Source organism: Kryptolebias marmoratus, linkage group LG8, assembly GCF_001649575.2.
Source record: "Kryptolebias marmoratus isolate JLee-2015 linkage group LG8, ASM164957v2, whole genome shotgun sequence".
In the NCBI taxonomy this organism is placed as follows: domain Eukaryota; kingdom Metazoa; phylum Chordata; class Actinopteri; order Cyprinodontiformes; family Rivulidae; genus Kryptolebias; species Kryptolebias marmoratus.
This window is the reverse complement of record NC_051437.1, coordinates 23,203,788-23,217,741: the sequence shown is the minus strand read 5'-3', so window position 1 is coordinate 23,217,741 and position 13,954 is coordinate 23,203,788. Positions and strand designations below refer to the sequence as shown.

General features: G+C 38.5%; 1 protein-coding gene across 4 annotated transcripts in view; it reads right to left on the bottom strand.

The window, feature by feature from the left end:
• The window catches only part of cep104 (centrosomal protein 104), a 26,369-nt gene extending 12,415 nt beyond the window's left edge, over nt 1–13,954 (bottom strand). For 3 of the 4 annotated variants that reach the window (XM_017411378.3, XM_017411380.3, XM_017411379.3), the window contains exons 1-13: nt 13,881–13,954; nt 12,854–12,982; nt 12,420–12,593; nt 11,865–12,003; nt 11,290–11,352; nt 8,391–8,467; nt 7,599–7,767; nt 5,612–5,767; nt 5,275–5,502; nt 3,918–4,133; nt 3,518–3,685; nt 2,523–2,696; nt 1,322–1,498 (exon numbers count right to left, since the gene is read on the bottom strand). In XM_017411378.3, the coding sequence (XP_017266867.1) occupies nt 1,322–1,498; nt 2,523–2,696; nt 3,518–3,685; nt 3,918–4,133; nt 5,275–5,502; nt 5,612–5,767; nt 7,599–7,767; nt 8,391–8,467; nt 11,290–11,352; nt 11,865–12,003; nt 12,420–12,593; nt 12,854–12,966 (1,854 nt within the window). In that variant the 5' untranslated portion in view covers nt 12,967–12,982; nt 13,881–13,954. The remainder of the gene's footprint in view (nt 1–1,321; nt 1,499–2,522; nt 2,697–3,517; nt 3,686–3,917; nt 4,134–5,274; nt 5,503–5,611; nt 5,768–7,598; nt 7,768–8,390; nt 8,468–11,289; nt 11,353–11,864; nt 12,004–12,419; nt 12,594–12,853; nt 12,983–13,880) is intronic. The other variant, XM_025004882.2, reaches the window with a different exon arrangement.

The window sequence follows — 13,954 nt, the reverse complement described above, 5'->3', positions numbered from 1 at the left end:
CCTGTGGCTTCAGGAGGAGGAGAAACTCAGATGACAAACCTAACAATTTGCTCTCACTGACAAAAGTCAAGCAGAGTCAAGAAGAAGGCCAAACAGGGGGAGGGGAAGAGAACTGTGTCAACTACAGGAGACAAGATAGTTTCAAGCTCGGACCTAAGTGTTCGGTCGGATAGATTGCATGTACGGATTACGTCACTGCTGGGAACCAAAGGAGTGAAGGGGATGTGGGTGCCAGTAGTGACAACAAAGACTTAACAGAGAGGAACTTACTGGAAGTCTGTTTAGGTAAACCAAACAGAGAAAGTCATGGAAGAGCTGGTTTCCAGATAATATGTAAAAACCTCAAATGTAATAAGTGTCATTGTTGGAGGTGGGAGAGATGTACTGCTGGTGGTTCAGAACAAATAGAAATGTGATCTGAAGATCTGAAAGAGAACACTTTCACATCTGTCTCTAAAAACCCAAGATGAAAACAACAAAAACAAATGCATGACAAAGTCAAGACTTTTAAACATTTATCCAAAACCTAAATGTCCATCTTTTCTTTACCACCAGGCTGTTGTTAGCAGAATGGATCCAGTTATAATTAACGGTGGTTTCTCACTGGGCTGTGACGTTTGGGAGTCAAACTGCAGGTAAATTGCAAAAAAATAGGAGAATTTTCCTTTACAGTCTCACTGAATTCTGAGTGTTTGCAACCAAGGGACCAGGAAACCACATACCTGTGTTCTGAGAGTCTAGTTTTTGAAAATCACAGCTTATTTTCATTTACACAGCTCACAAAACTGCATTCCTGGACATACATATTATTTTGTTGTCCACATCTGCTTACATCATACCTACCTCGACTTGTTTCATGTTTATGAGTGAATTTGCTGCACTTTAGAAATGAAGATTTAAACCAGTAGTTTAAGAGTTATGTATTATATTCTAATCTAAATCTAATATTTTTGAAAACTGAGGTAACAGAGACACAGGTCTATAATTTGATATATGTTTATCACCATTTTTATAAATTGGAACTACTTTAGCCATTTTCATCACATCAGGAAAAATACCTTGTTTTTCCCCCTTTTTTAGAATTTATTGTATACTGTTTAAGTTGACAATATTTATTATAAGATATATTTAAAAATCTATCCAAAAATGCATCATATGAACCACTGGTATCCTCTACATAAACTTCCTTCAGTCATAATTCATAAGTTCTGTTCTAAGAGCAGCAATTGCCTCAGGTGATTTCATTCTCACCAATTTACAAGACAAACAAACATCACACAAAAAGAAGAATGAATTGATGTTTTTATTGTTGCTCACTTACCATGATTACATTTTCCAGGGTGAAGCCAGATTTCTCTGTCCCCAGATCCTGGAGGAGTTTCTCGATCAGCTCCGCCCGACTCTGAGCCAGGCGTGAGGGGAAGTTGGATTTGAAAGGCTTCACCAGTTCACCGGGGATTATCTGCAAGGCCCGGACATCCTTCAAAACGGCCATTTCCTAAACAAAAGTCATGAATGAGAGGAGGAATGACTGCGGCATTTACAGTGTTGGAAACATTCGGTGTGTTTGTAGACTTACACCTTCTAATTAGGTGAAACACGTACTGTGAGCCGCTGATAAATACCTGTGGGATGTCGCAAAGCAATTTATCTTTCAGCACAAACATCTGGAAGGGAGACAAGTCATGGCAGATAATGGAAGTCTAGTACATAGAGGCAGGCTCTTTGAAAGCTTCTCATTGTTTGCCTTATTTTAGTCTCACCAGGTAAGGTGAACATAAACTGGAGATCTGGGACACAAAATGTGTATTTTTTGCTCTTGACAAACCAAAGAATACTCAGCCATTGCTCTTGCAACAACCCAGAATCCAGATGGGTTTGGTAAATATATGAGCTACGGAGTTAAAGGAGTTACTCCCTCTTTCCTACACTCACACACCCATGTATGAGTTCACTGCGACAGATTCCACAAAACAAAGGCACATACAGCGTGCACGTCATGCACCAGCCCTCAGACTGTCTGGTTTCACCCAGCAGCACATGTGAAAGTACCAGCACAACCCTCTCCCCTCCAAAAATCCTCACCTCCTTCCTAGAGAACTCGCGCTACAGTGGCGTGGCTCCCGTTATGTTTTGAGGAGCCTGTGTGGGCAATCGGGGCGAAAACAACACAAGGCCTGTTCAGAGGCTGATGCAGAACATGACGACACCTCCTCACTTGCCTCGTACTCTATTAGGCAACGGAGCAGGACGCAGACACTGGGGTTTCTGCATTTTCAAACTTTTTCACTTTTTCTTTTTAAAAAAAGAAGTTCTGGAGATTATGTCAGGGAAGCAAAAGCAGGGAAAAAAATGAATTTAATTTCATCTACTCTGCTAAATCAAAGCAAAAACAGGAAAACCTTGAAATGTGCCAGGGAGCAGTCAGAAAAGACATTTGCAAATAGTAGATGTGAAAATGAGGGATTTGGCTTTCCTGTAGGCAAAACACGTGTCTGTCACGTGTGCCACCATCACCATACCTGTATAAAGATGATGGCTGCAGCCCGCAGGCGGTTCGCAGAGTCTCCAGTTCTGGCCAGCAAGTTGGGAAAGGTCTGCTCCAAGCAGTGGGTTACATCAGCCTGGCCCAGACCGAGACTCGGGATCAGCTGGCTCAGAATTAACCGAAGCAGCTTCAGTGATGCGTGGAAAACCTATAGTCAGAGCCAATAAAAGTCAAGCTAAAACTTTGTGAACTTTCTAAAAACAGCTGACGTAAAGATGTAAAGCATTAACAGATAAACAAGAGTTAGCAATGTTTTACTTGAGCTGGAAAGTTTGCCGAGCAGGAAATTGTGTAATTGGGTTTATTTATTCATAATGATGAAATCATACATTTCTAGGAAACTAGGTATGCTTGACAGTAAAAGGCAAAAAAGCCAACTAACCAGTTTCTTACACGTCAATTACAATAACAGTTTATGAAAAATATTTATTATGTGAAAGTTAATAACAAAAAACCATGCAGGCCCAAGATTTAATGGTCATGTTTTACAAAGACAAAGATCGTAGTATTTGTAATTTAATGTGACCTAAACTGAATCAGATTTGTAAAACATCAAAATTCTGTTCCACCTTTAACAGAAAACTCTGAGTGTTACCGTGGAGAGGGAAATGAATGAGTGAAATTATTGCAGCAACAGCCTTTTCATTACCATACAAGTTTTAAGTTACTTCCAGAGGGGAATTACAAGGCCATCCTTGTCAAAAATGTTTGTTTAAAAAAGCCAGCTGTAGGAGGGGTGAAAGAGTTTACATCTGCTACAGGGGAGACACTGTACTGAGGGTGTGCTTATATTTTGGCTGCAAAGATCTTAGCTCAGTTTGAAAAACAGCAACACCAAAAAAAAAAAAAAAAAGGTTGTTAACATGACGTATGCTATAAGAGATATAAAAACAAAGTAAACTTATCCACTGTGTCTTTACGGGGCTGCATTTCACTTTGAGACAATTATCTTTAGAGGAAGTAACTCACAGATGTAACTTTATCCAGCAGGGCCTTCTTGACCAGCATGACTGCAGCTCTTATCATGTTTCTCAGCTCCTCCCTGGGGGCTGACGAGGACACTTCCAGCAGTCTGTTGTGCACAGTCACCAGGGCATCTTCTCTGTGGCCCCAGGTTTTAGAATACGCTCCAGCAACCTGGAAAAGAACAGTGGCAAAAGATTAGCCAAAGGGTTGGGAAAAACATCAGGAACATTTTAGGTGGGTATTACAGCATTTAATGACAGAAAATGGCATATGCTTTACTCTGTACAGAGATCGTAATTCCATGCTGTGGCATATGCCAGAGAACACCCTGAAGAGTCAACAAAAGTAAGAAAGTAAAACTAATAGAGCACGTTGCCCAAGGTTGGACCAGATATTTTCTTACTAAGCTCTCTCCGTAGACCTCTATTGGAAGGCCAGCTTCTCTCTGGGCTTTCTCTGTCAGGATTTCTGTCTCTCCGCCCATTTCTGGTCCTTGTGGTGTGTGTTGAACATCAGATTTAGGGGAATGCTCCGCTGCTGGACTCTGGATGCTCTCCACTGGCCGATCTTTCCTCTGAAGGGCCGGCAGCGGCCTCTCGTCATAAGGCAAGCTGGTAACCTTTCACCGAAAGGCAAGAACAACAGAACAGAAACCGAATTTCACTACAAATAAGAATAATCTAATACTCTTATTTTTCTTTCATTTCTTTTACCACATTTCAATATTTAACTACTGGATTTGCATTTGAAATAGAGTGTGAATGCTGATTGCTGAAAGACTTTGCAGAACTTTACTTAAGAAGCTGAAACCAAGTTGTTAACAAAAAGCTAAAAGAAATAAAACACTAGCTAAACGTTAAAAATAGCAAAAGGCTAGCAAAAGGTAAAAATAACAGATGAAGTGTGCTGAAGCTGACTTAAAAGGAACAACATTTTGAAAGAAATTGAGACATCTTCGTGTATTTCTATGGGACAAATATTTGTAAATGAAGTTAAATATTTTAAAAAAGTATAAAAGTTACAAAATCCAAAAGTTATAGCACCCATCTCCTGTATTAGCTGAACATGTTGATATATGAATGACTAAAATAGCAGAATGTATGCAGAAGTACTTAAACTGCAAAACAGGAAAATAAAACAATAACAGGAAAACAATGTGAATGTTGAATCAACGTTCACACAAAACTATATTTTCTAGAAGTGTCTCTCCTTAAAAGCTCAAACAAAACTAAAAAGAACATAAATTCTTCTGAAAAACTTTTCATCTCTGCCCTTATACTTGCTACAGACTCTCATAACTGGAGAGTTGTATGATTCGGATTCAGGAAAACAATGTCCGTTTACACGCCTCTGTTCCAGCCAGCCCTGCGTCTCGTTCCTCCAAGCCAACTGGCACCCTGCTGCTCAACGCCGGGCTCAAAGCACTGCCGTGAGGCCAGGTTGGCAGCCGTCCGAGGCAGCCAACTGTTGCACGCTTTTAATTAAATAGTGAAACCTAAACCTGTAGTAGGGCAGGGTTTTGTAGGTGGTGAGTAAACCAAAAAAAAAAAAAAAAAAAAAAAGCTTATGTTGGTTCTAATCTCCTTCTGTGCTCTGGGTTCAAGTACTACCAGAGCTCACAACAAAAAGGAAAGTATGCAAGTAGAAGAAGCTTTGTTCATTCTAAAAACATACCATGAAAAGAATAGTAATCGAATAATTATGTTCAAAATTCTTTTAAGTGTCTACTGGAGTTGTTAAATGAAGTGAATGATGCTTACATCCATCTTGGGTACAGCAGCAGAGGTGAAAGGTATGTCAGGTAGGCTGCTGTGTTTTGGAACAACAGTCTGCTTGACTGACAGCTGGTGTTGATGAGAGCTTTTCTTTTTCCCTTTCCTGAATGTGTCTGTAGACAACAGGGCCTTGGTGGGAACAGGATGACGGGCTGGAGAAGGCAGAAGCGGAGGAGGACACTGGGCTGGGGACGGACCTGCTGCACTGGTGATCTAGTGACAGTGGGAAAACAGAAAAGAAATTCATTTCAGGTATTTTTTATCACATGGTCTTCTGGCTCATAATGTAGAGCTGGAGCATCACCAGGAGTTGGGAACTGACCGTTGCCACATCCAGCAGGTTGTGGACTTCAAGCTGCTGGTAAACAGTCCTCCTGTACTCGTCCATCAGCTCCTTCTTCTTCTTGGCCAAGTCGTAGTCCTCCTTCTCAATGGCACATCGCTTCTCCACATCATATCGAGCCAAACGCTCTCCAACCTGGGAAAGCCCAGAACATACAGGGGTAAATACAGTCTGATGCAAACACAGAGAGGCTGCACTGCAGTTAATAAAGAAAGCAGATTGAGTCTCGTTGTGTAACATGACTTGTTGATTTTATTTCCTCTTTCTGAACTTATCTATAGACATTACAAGTCATTTAGATGTTGTTTTTTATTTATTTATTCCTGTTGACAGCAAAAAGAATGATAGGTATGTGTGGAGTTACCACTGGCAGATTTAATATAATAAAACTATAAAATAAACTATAATCTATAAAAAACTATAAAACAGATTTTGGCCAAACTGTCAACTGGTGGCTTCTAACATGTCTGATCATCTCACACCCTTTAACGTAACTATACTATCACCAAATCTGAGGAATCATTTTGGTCCCTAAGACGCTATTACATCTACAGCCCTGTGTTAGAGTCGACACAAGTTGTTCTGCTTTGGTTCTATAAAAGCAAGAGTGCCACACTGAGTCACAGATTTACAAAATGGAAACTTGACAGCGTCTTCCAGTTAGTGGAAGATCTAATTTCTCTGTAAGGAAACTCAATTGAGCTAAATTAACTAGATGACAGCCATTGCAGCCTCCATTAGAAAGGCTTGTGAGGTTTTTTTTCCTTTAGACAAAACTTCTTGTTCAGTCATTGTTGCCTTTAAGCTTCAGTACACAAAGAAACACTTGTATAGCAATAACCATTAAGTATATTTAAAAAAGTTAAAACAAGAAAATGAGGTATGCAAACATAGTTGTTTTGCAATGCAAAGCATGCTGGTGTTCGGTCTGTTCGTGTTTTTAAAAAGGCAGATGTTTTGTTGAAGATATGAGCTTTCAAGGGATCAATGAAAGTAGTAATATCACACAAGTTCTTGGGTGATTCCTAAAAAACATAAAACTACAGCTGAGCAGCTCTTTTCAGAGGGTTTTTTTTATTTGGGTAACTATCAACATAACATGTAATACTAGCCCACGACATTTTAAAGGTGTGACAAGGTAATTTTCTGCATGGCTACCTTACCACCTCGTGTGTTTGTGATGCTAACATGTCACGCTGACAGTGTGACAGCACCGGTGTTGTCTGGTTACACACAGGCTCCTGACCGTAAGTCGGTGAAACACTACCCAAGGACCCTGACTGCAGCTGTTAGGCTTGTTAAGAATTCATGGTCTGCATGGTAACGCTGTACACAAAGTAGGTCTGTAACAGGAATCTTAGCAATGTTTAACAGCTTCTATTACAAATAGTAGCAGAACTAAACAAGATCCATGTAAAAACGGACAAAATTTGGATTATTAGGGAAAATATGTTATTAGCCGCAGTGAAAACAACTGGCTGATGACTTTTAGATTTAAACATTTTCCTTACTACTACAAAATCTTTCTCCTAAACCTTTGATCCACATAGTATAAATCTATTTTATATTGTTTTTTGTCTTAAATGGCAGCAACTGAGTCTCTCAGTCTTTCAAAATAATGAAGATGGATCAGTACAAATGGAATTTTTTTTTTAATCTAGCAACTAAAATAATAAAGAATAGGAAACCTGATTAAAGCCAGAATGAAACTGTTCAGAAATTAAATGGTACTAGTTTTTGGAAATTCTTTAGAAATAAAACCACATTTGCTGCAGCTGAGGGTAATTTGCATGTTTTCCACCTAAGCATCAAAACACCTGAGTGCTGACCTACCTTTTTTTTTTTAACAACAGAACAAACAAGTTATTTAAACATCACAAAAATGCATCATGCTAATGTAAAATGAGAATTAAATCTCTGAACTCAAAACCCTTTTTCTGTACATTTAATTCAGCCTTTCAGTTACCTTCAGCAGATCTGCAATGGCCTGTTTCAGATTCTTAGCCTCCTCGAAGCTCTCCTGTCGGACCATGTCCTGCTTCTTTTGGTCCAGGAGACGAATGATGTGAGCAACTTGAGGGTCCTGGTACATATCGAAGGCCAAGTCATCAAAGGGGGAGATGGTCCCACATTTTCTGATGCAGAAAAAAGGTGCAAAAAGACAAAATTTGAAATATTTGGACGTGTCAATTAATTTATTGGCTTTAGAGAAATGAGGAGCATCATCAGTGTTTCTCAGTCACCCAAACCCATTCAGTTTACTGTCAAAAAAAGTAACATCCAGTGAAAAGTATTCAAATAAATTACCCATGAATGAGATTTTTTTTTCCCCCAAATTAAACAAATCAATCAAACTGACAAACACAGTAAATTACAAAAGTTTTTTCTGAGAATGAACTGATCAATCGTTTGGCTTTCATTTTGGCTAGGCTTGTTACTGACTTAAAAAGTGTTTTTATTATTGGTTAAATGTGCAAGCTGTTGTGCAATTCCTCCCCAAAGTGGAAAAAAAGCACTTAATGACTCCCCCCTACCCTGCTTTCCCTTGCATCCCTTGCAGGGGGTGAGACTCTGAGGTGAAACGTCATTGGGGGTTGATACAATGAAAAATACATATATTTCAAAATGTGTTTTTTTTTCTTTGCACAGGCCACCACCTGCATTGCCTTCAAATGGTTGTCTTCCAGCCTGACTAGCTTTGTTGAGCGGTGTTATTGTCACAAACCAAAGAAACCAGGGTTCAATGGCCGAGCCTCACCCCATGAAAGTGGTGTCCGAGGCGGCTTCCTGCTGGGTACTGTTGAGGTAGTGTTCAATCAGCTGCTCTCTGCTTGGCTGGGGGGAAACAGATGGACAAATTAAACACACGTGTGCATATACCGAACACATTTGCAAGCTCTGACTTATGGTTTTCAGTCACGTGCACTTTAAGGAGACCTTTGAGTGAATCTGGTGGTTTAAGTTACAACAAAAAAAAAAAACAATAAAATGAATAAAAATTAACCAAATTTCCTAAACGTTACAATAAAAATCAGACAGAAACACGCACACACATCAAAGAACGCACGCAAACAAACCTAAACCCATTCATTACTCAATACCTAAAAGGTTCAGCAATTCCCTACAGGCACTGCTACCACCTTGAAAGCTATTGAAAGCTAATAATTACAGAACGAATAACAGTGTTTGGTGTCATGGTTTTCACATGGTAAGCACCACTTCCTGTTCGTTAAAAACACACTGGAAGAAGAACTGTGCGCTATTCATAAAGTACAACATTAACTGAGAAGATTTATTCAAAGCAGAGGAAGGGCTGCAGACTTTACAGTAAATGTCAATGTTTTATTTAGTAAAACACTTCCAACAGGAAATGAAAACGTGAAAGAAATAAAGTCATTACCAGTTCATAAATGCAAACTCAAGTTTAATCTGTTTTAATGAGTAACTTCATTGGTTATTATGTTGCTCCATGCATGTTTATTTCTTAGACTACACATTTAATGGTCGATTCAGTCAAAAAAATGCAACAAACAATAAATCAAACTTTGCAGAAAGTTTGTCTAAATTGCATCCCTACCCAAAAGAACTGAATGAGATTAAGTTTGCAGCGAGCTTAACATTAAGATTTTTAATTTTTAAAACTGTAGTCAGTTGTTGTCTCTTCACAGAGCATGCATGGAACCAAACCCACAAACCATGCAAAAAGCATCAACTTTTTTTGTGAGTGACCCAGAACAGCCTGACAGAATAAAACCATTTCAACTGTTCATCTATCAGTAAGATACTAAAGAGTAAAAAGTGCAATTTGCAAATATTATGTGAGCAAATGTTTAAAGAAACTATGCTGCTCATTCAAACACTTTTTAAACCAGAATCTGGCTCAGATAATGCTCAACTTGAAGTGTGATATTTCGGTATACAGAGTTCACATCATGATAGAGCATAAAAACAGAAGTGTAAACTGAAAATAACTTTACTCAGACTTCTGAAGATGACTAAACCTAGTGTAGTGGCTTTAGTGTTAAGATGAAAAGCTATTCGTTAAGACTTTCTGGTAAACCAAAAATACACAAAAGCTGCGTGTAAAATCAAGTTCTTCACCAAGCACCAGAAGTACGGCGTGTGTATGTGAAGAGTGCAGACAGGTTGTTTCTGACGACTTTAGTCATAGGAACGGTTCAAGTGGGAGTAGAGATCAGGAGGGAAACTTAAGAATGAAATTTGATGAATATCATGACATCGAAGCAGCGCAACATTTCACATAGTTAACGTGCACAAACATGTTCAAATTACATCTGCATTTTATAGTTTTGAAAAGATGCAATGCATGCATGTCAGGAGTTGACATACTTGTATTGTTCAGTGGAATTTAAATAAGCTTCTTCCTCTGTGATTTTTCCACAATTGGACAGTTATTTGTAGCTTAATATAATACATACACATAATATCAGCAACAACCAGTCTGTGGGTTAAAATGTTGCATGGACACCTCTTACATACATTTCTTTTCATATCTGAAGAACGTCTCCTGAACAAAGCATCACTTGGGAATGGTTTTCTTTATTGATATTAGGTTTGGGAGATTTTTCAACAAACAGTTTGTAAGCGGCTGTTGAAATCAGTACACTTTTATTGCACGCTGCTGCGATCCCTGTATGTATGTATGTTGAATTCACTTGTAGCGCTCGCGCTTTTTCTGATATGACAAACTTAATTGCGCTTAAAAGAAAAGAGGTAGTGTATCTGCTGATGTGGGTGGAGTGGAGTTGGGGTGTTTTTGGTTTGCACCAAATAATTAACCTTTCTCTATAAATTCACACCACAGTTTCCTTTTACAAGACAGACATAACTTCCAGCCACAGAGCAGAAACAGGAGAACGCGCTCTACCCGACTCTCCAGGCACGATCTTTGCTGTGATGGAGGTGCTCAGTTGGATTAAAAAAGCAACAATGCACAGCCTGTTCACTGGAATCTGTGTGAGGGGGTGTCCATGTCTTTGCATGTATTTCTACGTGTGAGCGTGTGTATGTGCATGTGTGTGTTTTAAGGTGCTCTCCCTCATCCGTGAGCCGTCCATCTGCAGGACTATCTGATTACTCTGACTGACTGTAGGCCTCCCTCCTGTTGGATTACATACTGCCCTCCCTCCGTGTCTCATTACTACATACCTGACACACACACACACACACACACATATATGTATATATAAAGCATGTAAACATGCACATTGCTCAGGTAAATATAGGCTGTTATTTAGTCAACTTAGCTATGTGAATACAGTACATACTGTAGGTGGAATATATAATAGAAACATCCTAAACACTTGTTAGTAAGTTAAATCAAGAACTTCATTTGCATTATGTTGTCTAAATTATAATTTTGTCAGCCCCCAGTTAGTGTTTTAACCAAAACTAACAGCTTCTTTTAAGTAAAGTAAAAAGAACAAACAAAAAATAAATCATGCATTATACAAAATAAATGCTATAGAATGATATACCACCAGTGTGTGACTTCAATCTGAGTGGATCAATAATGACACATCAATTAGCCCTAGGATGAGTCACTGAGGAGATGGTGATGTAAGCTCAACATCGCCCCCTTCTGGTGTGTAAATGCAAGTTCAGCATCTGCTGACATGAAGAGGGTGGTCACTTACTGATGTGTCAAAAAAACTGCCGTCCAAAGAATCTCCCAGAACATTAATGGCAACCAAAGCAACCTGAAAACATAAACACATCTTGATTTTTTTTTTTTTTGAGACTACAGCTGGCGAAATGAGATGACCAAATCAATACTTGAAAATGTTTAGCAAATCTTATAAAGTATTAGGTATAAACACAACAAACCTACTTGTAAAACACACAGAAGTCTCTCTCTGAATCTTTAAATGTTTTGAACATAATCTAGCTGCCAGTCTCAACTTTACTTCTTAAAACAGCCACGCATCTGAACATAATGTCACAATAATGTGTTGCTAAAATAGTCTCTGAGAGGGGCGCTCTGGTCTGTGTTGCTACTGGATACCTCGATTTCAGACTAATTGCTCCTGAGAGCGTCGGGAAACAGACATGCAGATGAAATAACTACTGCATTTCGTACTTATTTCAGAAAAACACAAAGCCTGTAGAGACATATTAGTCATACTGTATTGGTAGAAAACACCAGGTTAAATTGCATTAAACACAACTTCATGTTAGATATTAAGTTGAACGGTATATGATAAATGAGTACCTGATTGTAGTGATTATAACAGTTGTTATGGTTCCTGTGGAGGGTTATTCTCAGACACATTCCAATGGCATCCACATGGACTGACTTCAACTCCCGAGCTTTAAAACCCGTCTTCTCATTATCTGACAGAGACACATACCTGTTTGAGAGAGCAAGGATGTTGGTTATTTCCAATTTCTCAACTAAGAGCTTCAAATACCAGCAGATATTCCAGCCAAATTTTATCATTGTGTTTCAGTTTGTTGATTCTATAATATGTTTGGGATAATTATTGTAACACTTATACTAGATTTATCAGCCAACTTTAACAGACAATTCACCTACGTAGCTACCTTTTTAGATAGCTGAAGTCTTTAACAAAACAATGTTGGGGCAATGTTCAGTAATCTGATGGAGTATAAACAGTTGTTCAAAACTTTATGTATTAATTGAGGACATAAAATGAGAGGATCTGGGTCCTACAAGTCCCAAAGGTTGTAAAAAGAAAAATCTCTGCAGTGCTCACATTTCAAAATCCAAATCCCAATTGTAGTTTGATCTAGTTTGCAGTCTCACCCGAGTCTCTGAAGCTGCCCAGAAGGCCTCAAAGGGCTGGTTTCCAGGAGGCTGTCTCCAATATGGAATTCAACCTTTGCCGGGATCAGGTACTGGTGAGCCAGAAGCTGCAGCTTCCTTATCCTGCTTCTCTCCACCAGCTGAAGGGTGATGTGCTGAGGATAGGAGCACAGCCTGGAGAAAACACACAAGTTTAGATAGGTTGAATGGAGAACAACATATTATATATAAATATTAAACATGATGCTTTATATTATTGATTTAAGAAATGTAGAAGATTTTCTGATTATATATATTATTTACATTTATTTATTATCATTTACTCCTCCCTTTCATATTATTCTTTCATATTTTAAAAGCTCATCCTGTAGGGCTAGATTGAAGAGAAACTGTCTCCTGAAAGCTCTTGAAAAAAAAGCTTTGTTTTAACGGACCTGCTGGACCTCCAGCCGTTGACCGTGGGTGCGTGGACCATGAGCTCCTTTGCACTGAAGTCATCCTCATGACTTGAAGAGCTGATTACAATAAATCCTATCTTCTTGGGCATTCCTCTGATAGACACACTTTTAATATAAAAGGACAACACAGAAAATCTCAAACAGTGACAATAAATGTATTATGTTACAAATCTGGACTATTTGGAAAGTGCTATTGGCACTGTTGTACTACTATCGACTCACAAATAAAGTGACGTTTCCTACTACATGATTAATTCAAACCAAGAAAGTATATTGCTTTTATATATGAGCATCAGAATTAATTTTTGTTGGTGGTAAAATGTCTCCCCATCACAAAAGAGTTTAGCCTGAAAACTGACATATTATGTTGATTTTTCCCCCAGTTACTTTCTATTAATAAAAGTGTTCCAGATATAAATCAGCATTTTAAAAAGTGCTCTTATAAATTGGTGTTTCCGCATTTGAGCGTGCTAACTTTATTTTCTAAAGAACACTAAATTTAAATCTCTTAAACTTACAGGGGTTTGCAAAATCTTAAAGCTTTTGCAAGTCAAATATTTTGAGTAATCAATTTTGTTGTCAAAGTTTGGCAAATAATTATGTTGCAAATAATAATAATACCAACTTGTGCAGGCAGCAGGAAAGTGTGTCAAGGATAAACATTAACTTAAAGCTGTATACAAGAAAATACTAAACGCCAGGTTTTACGAACAGATTTTGGCACACAGTTCTCTCTAATGATTTGACATAAGCCGAACATTACACACAGCATTCTTAAACAGCACAAGAAACCCATTTTTGCTGACTCAAATGGGTTAAATTGGTTGTGGGGGCTTAGCTAACCTCATCTCTTCGTCTAACAGTACCTGTATTGTTAAGGGAAATTCACCGGCTAAAGAAACAAAAATTCTGTATCTACATGTTTTTCCCTTTGCTATGTCTTTGCAAGTGCACAGTTTTATGTAAATTGACTTTTCCTTGTGCTCTTTCAAAGGTACATTACCAGCAGTTTCACCGTCTTGTTGACAGCTCGTAGTTCCATCTCATCTCCATAACCACCACTGACAACCATTCCTG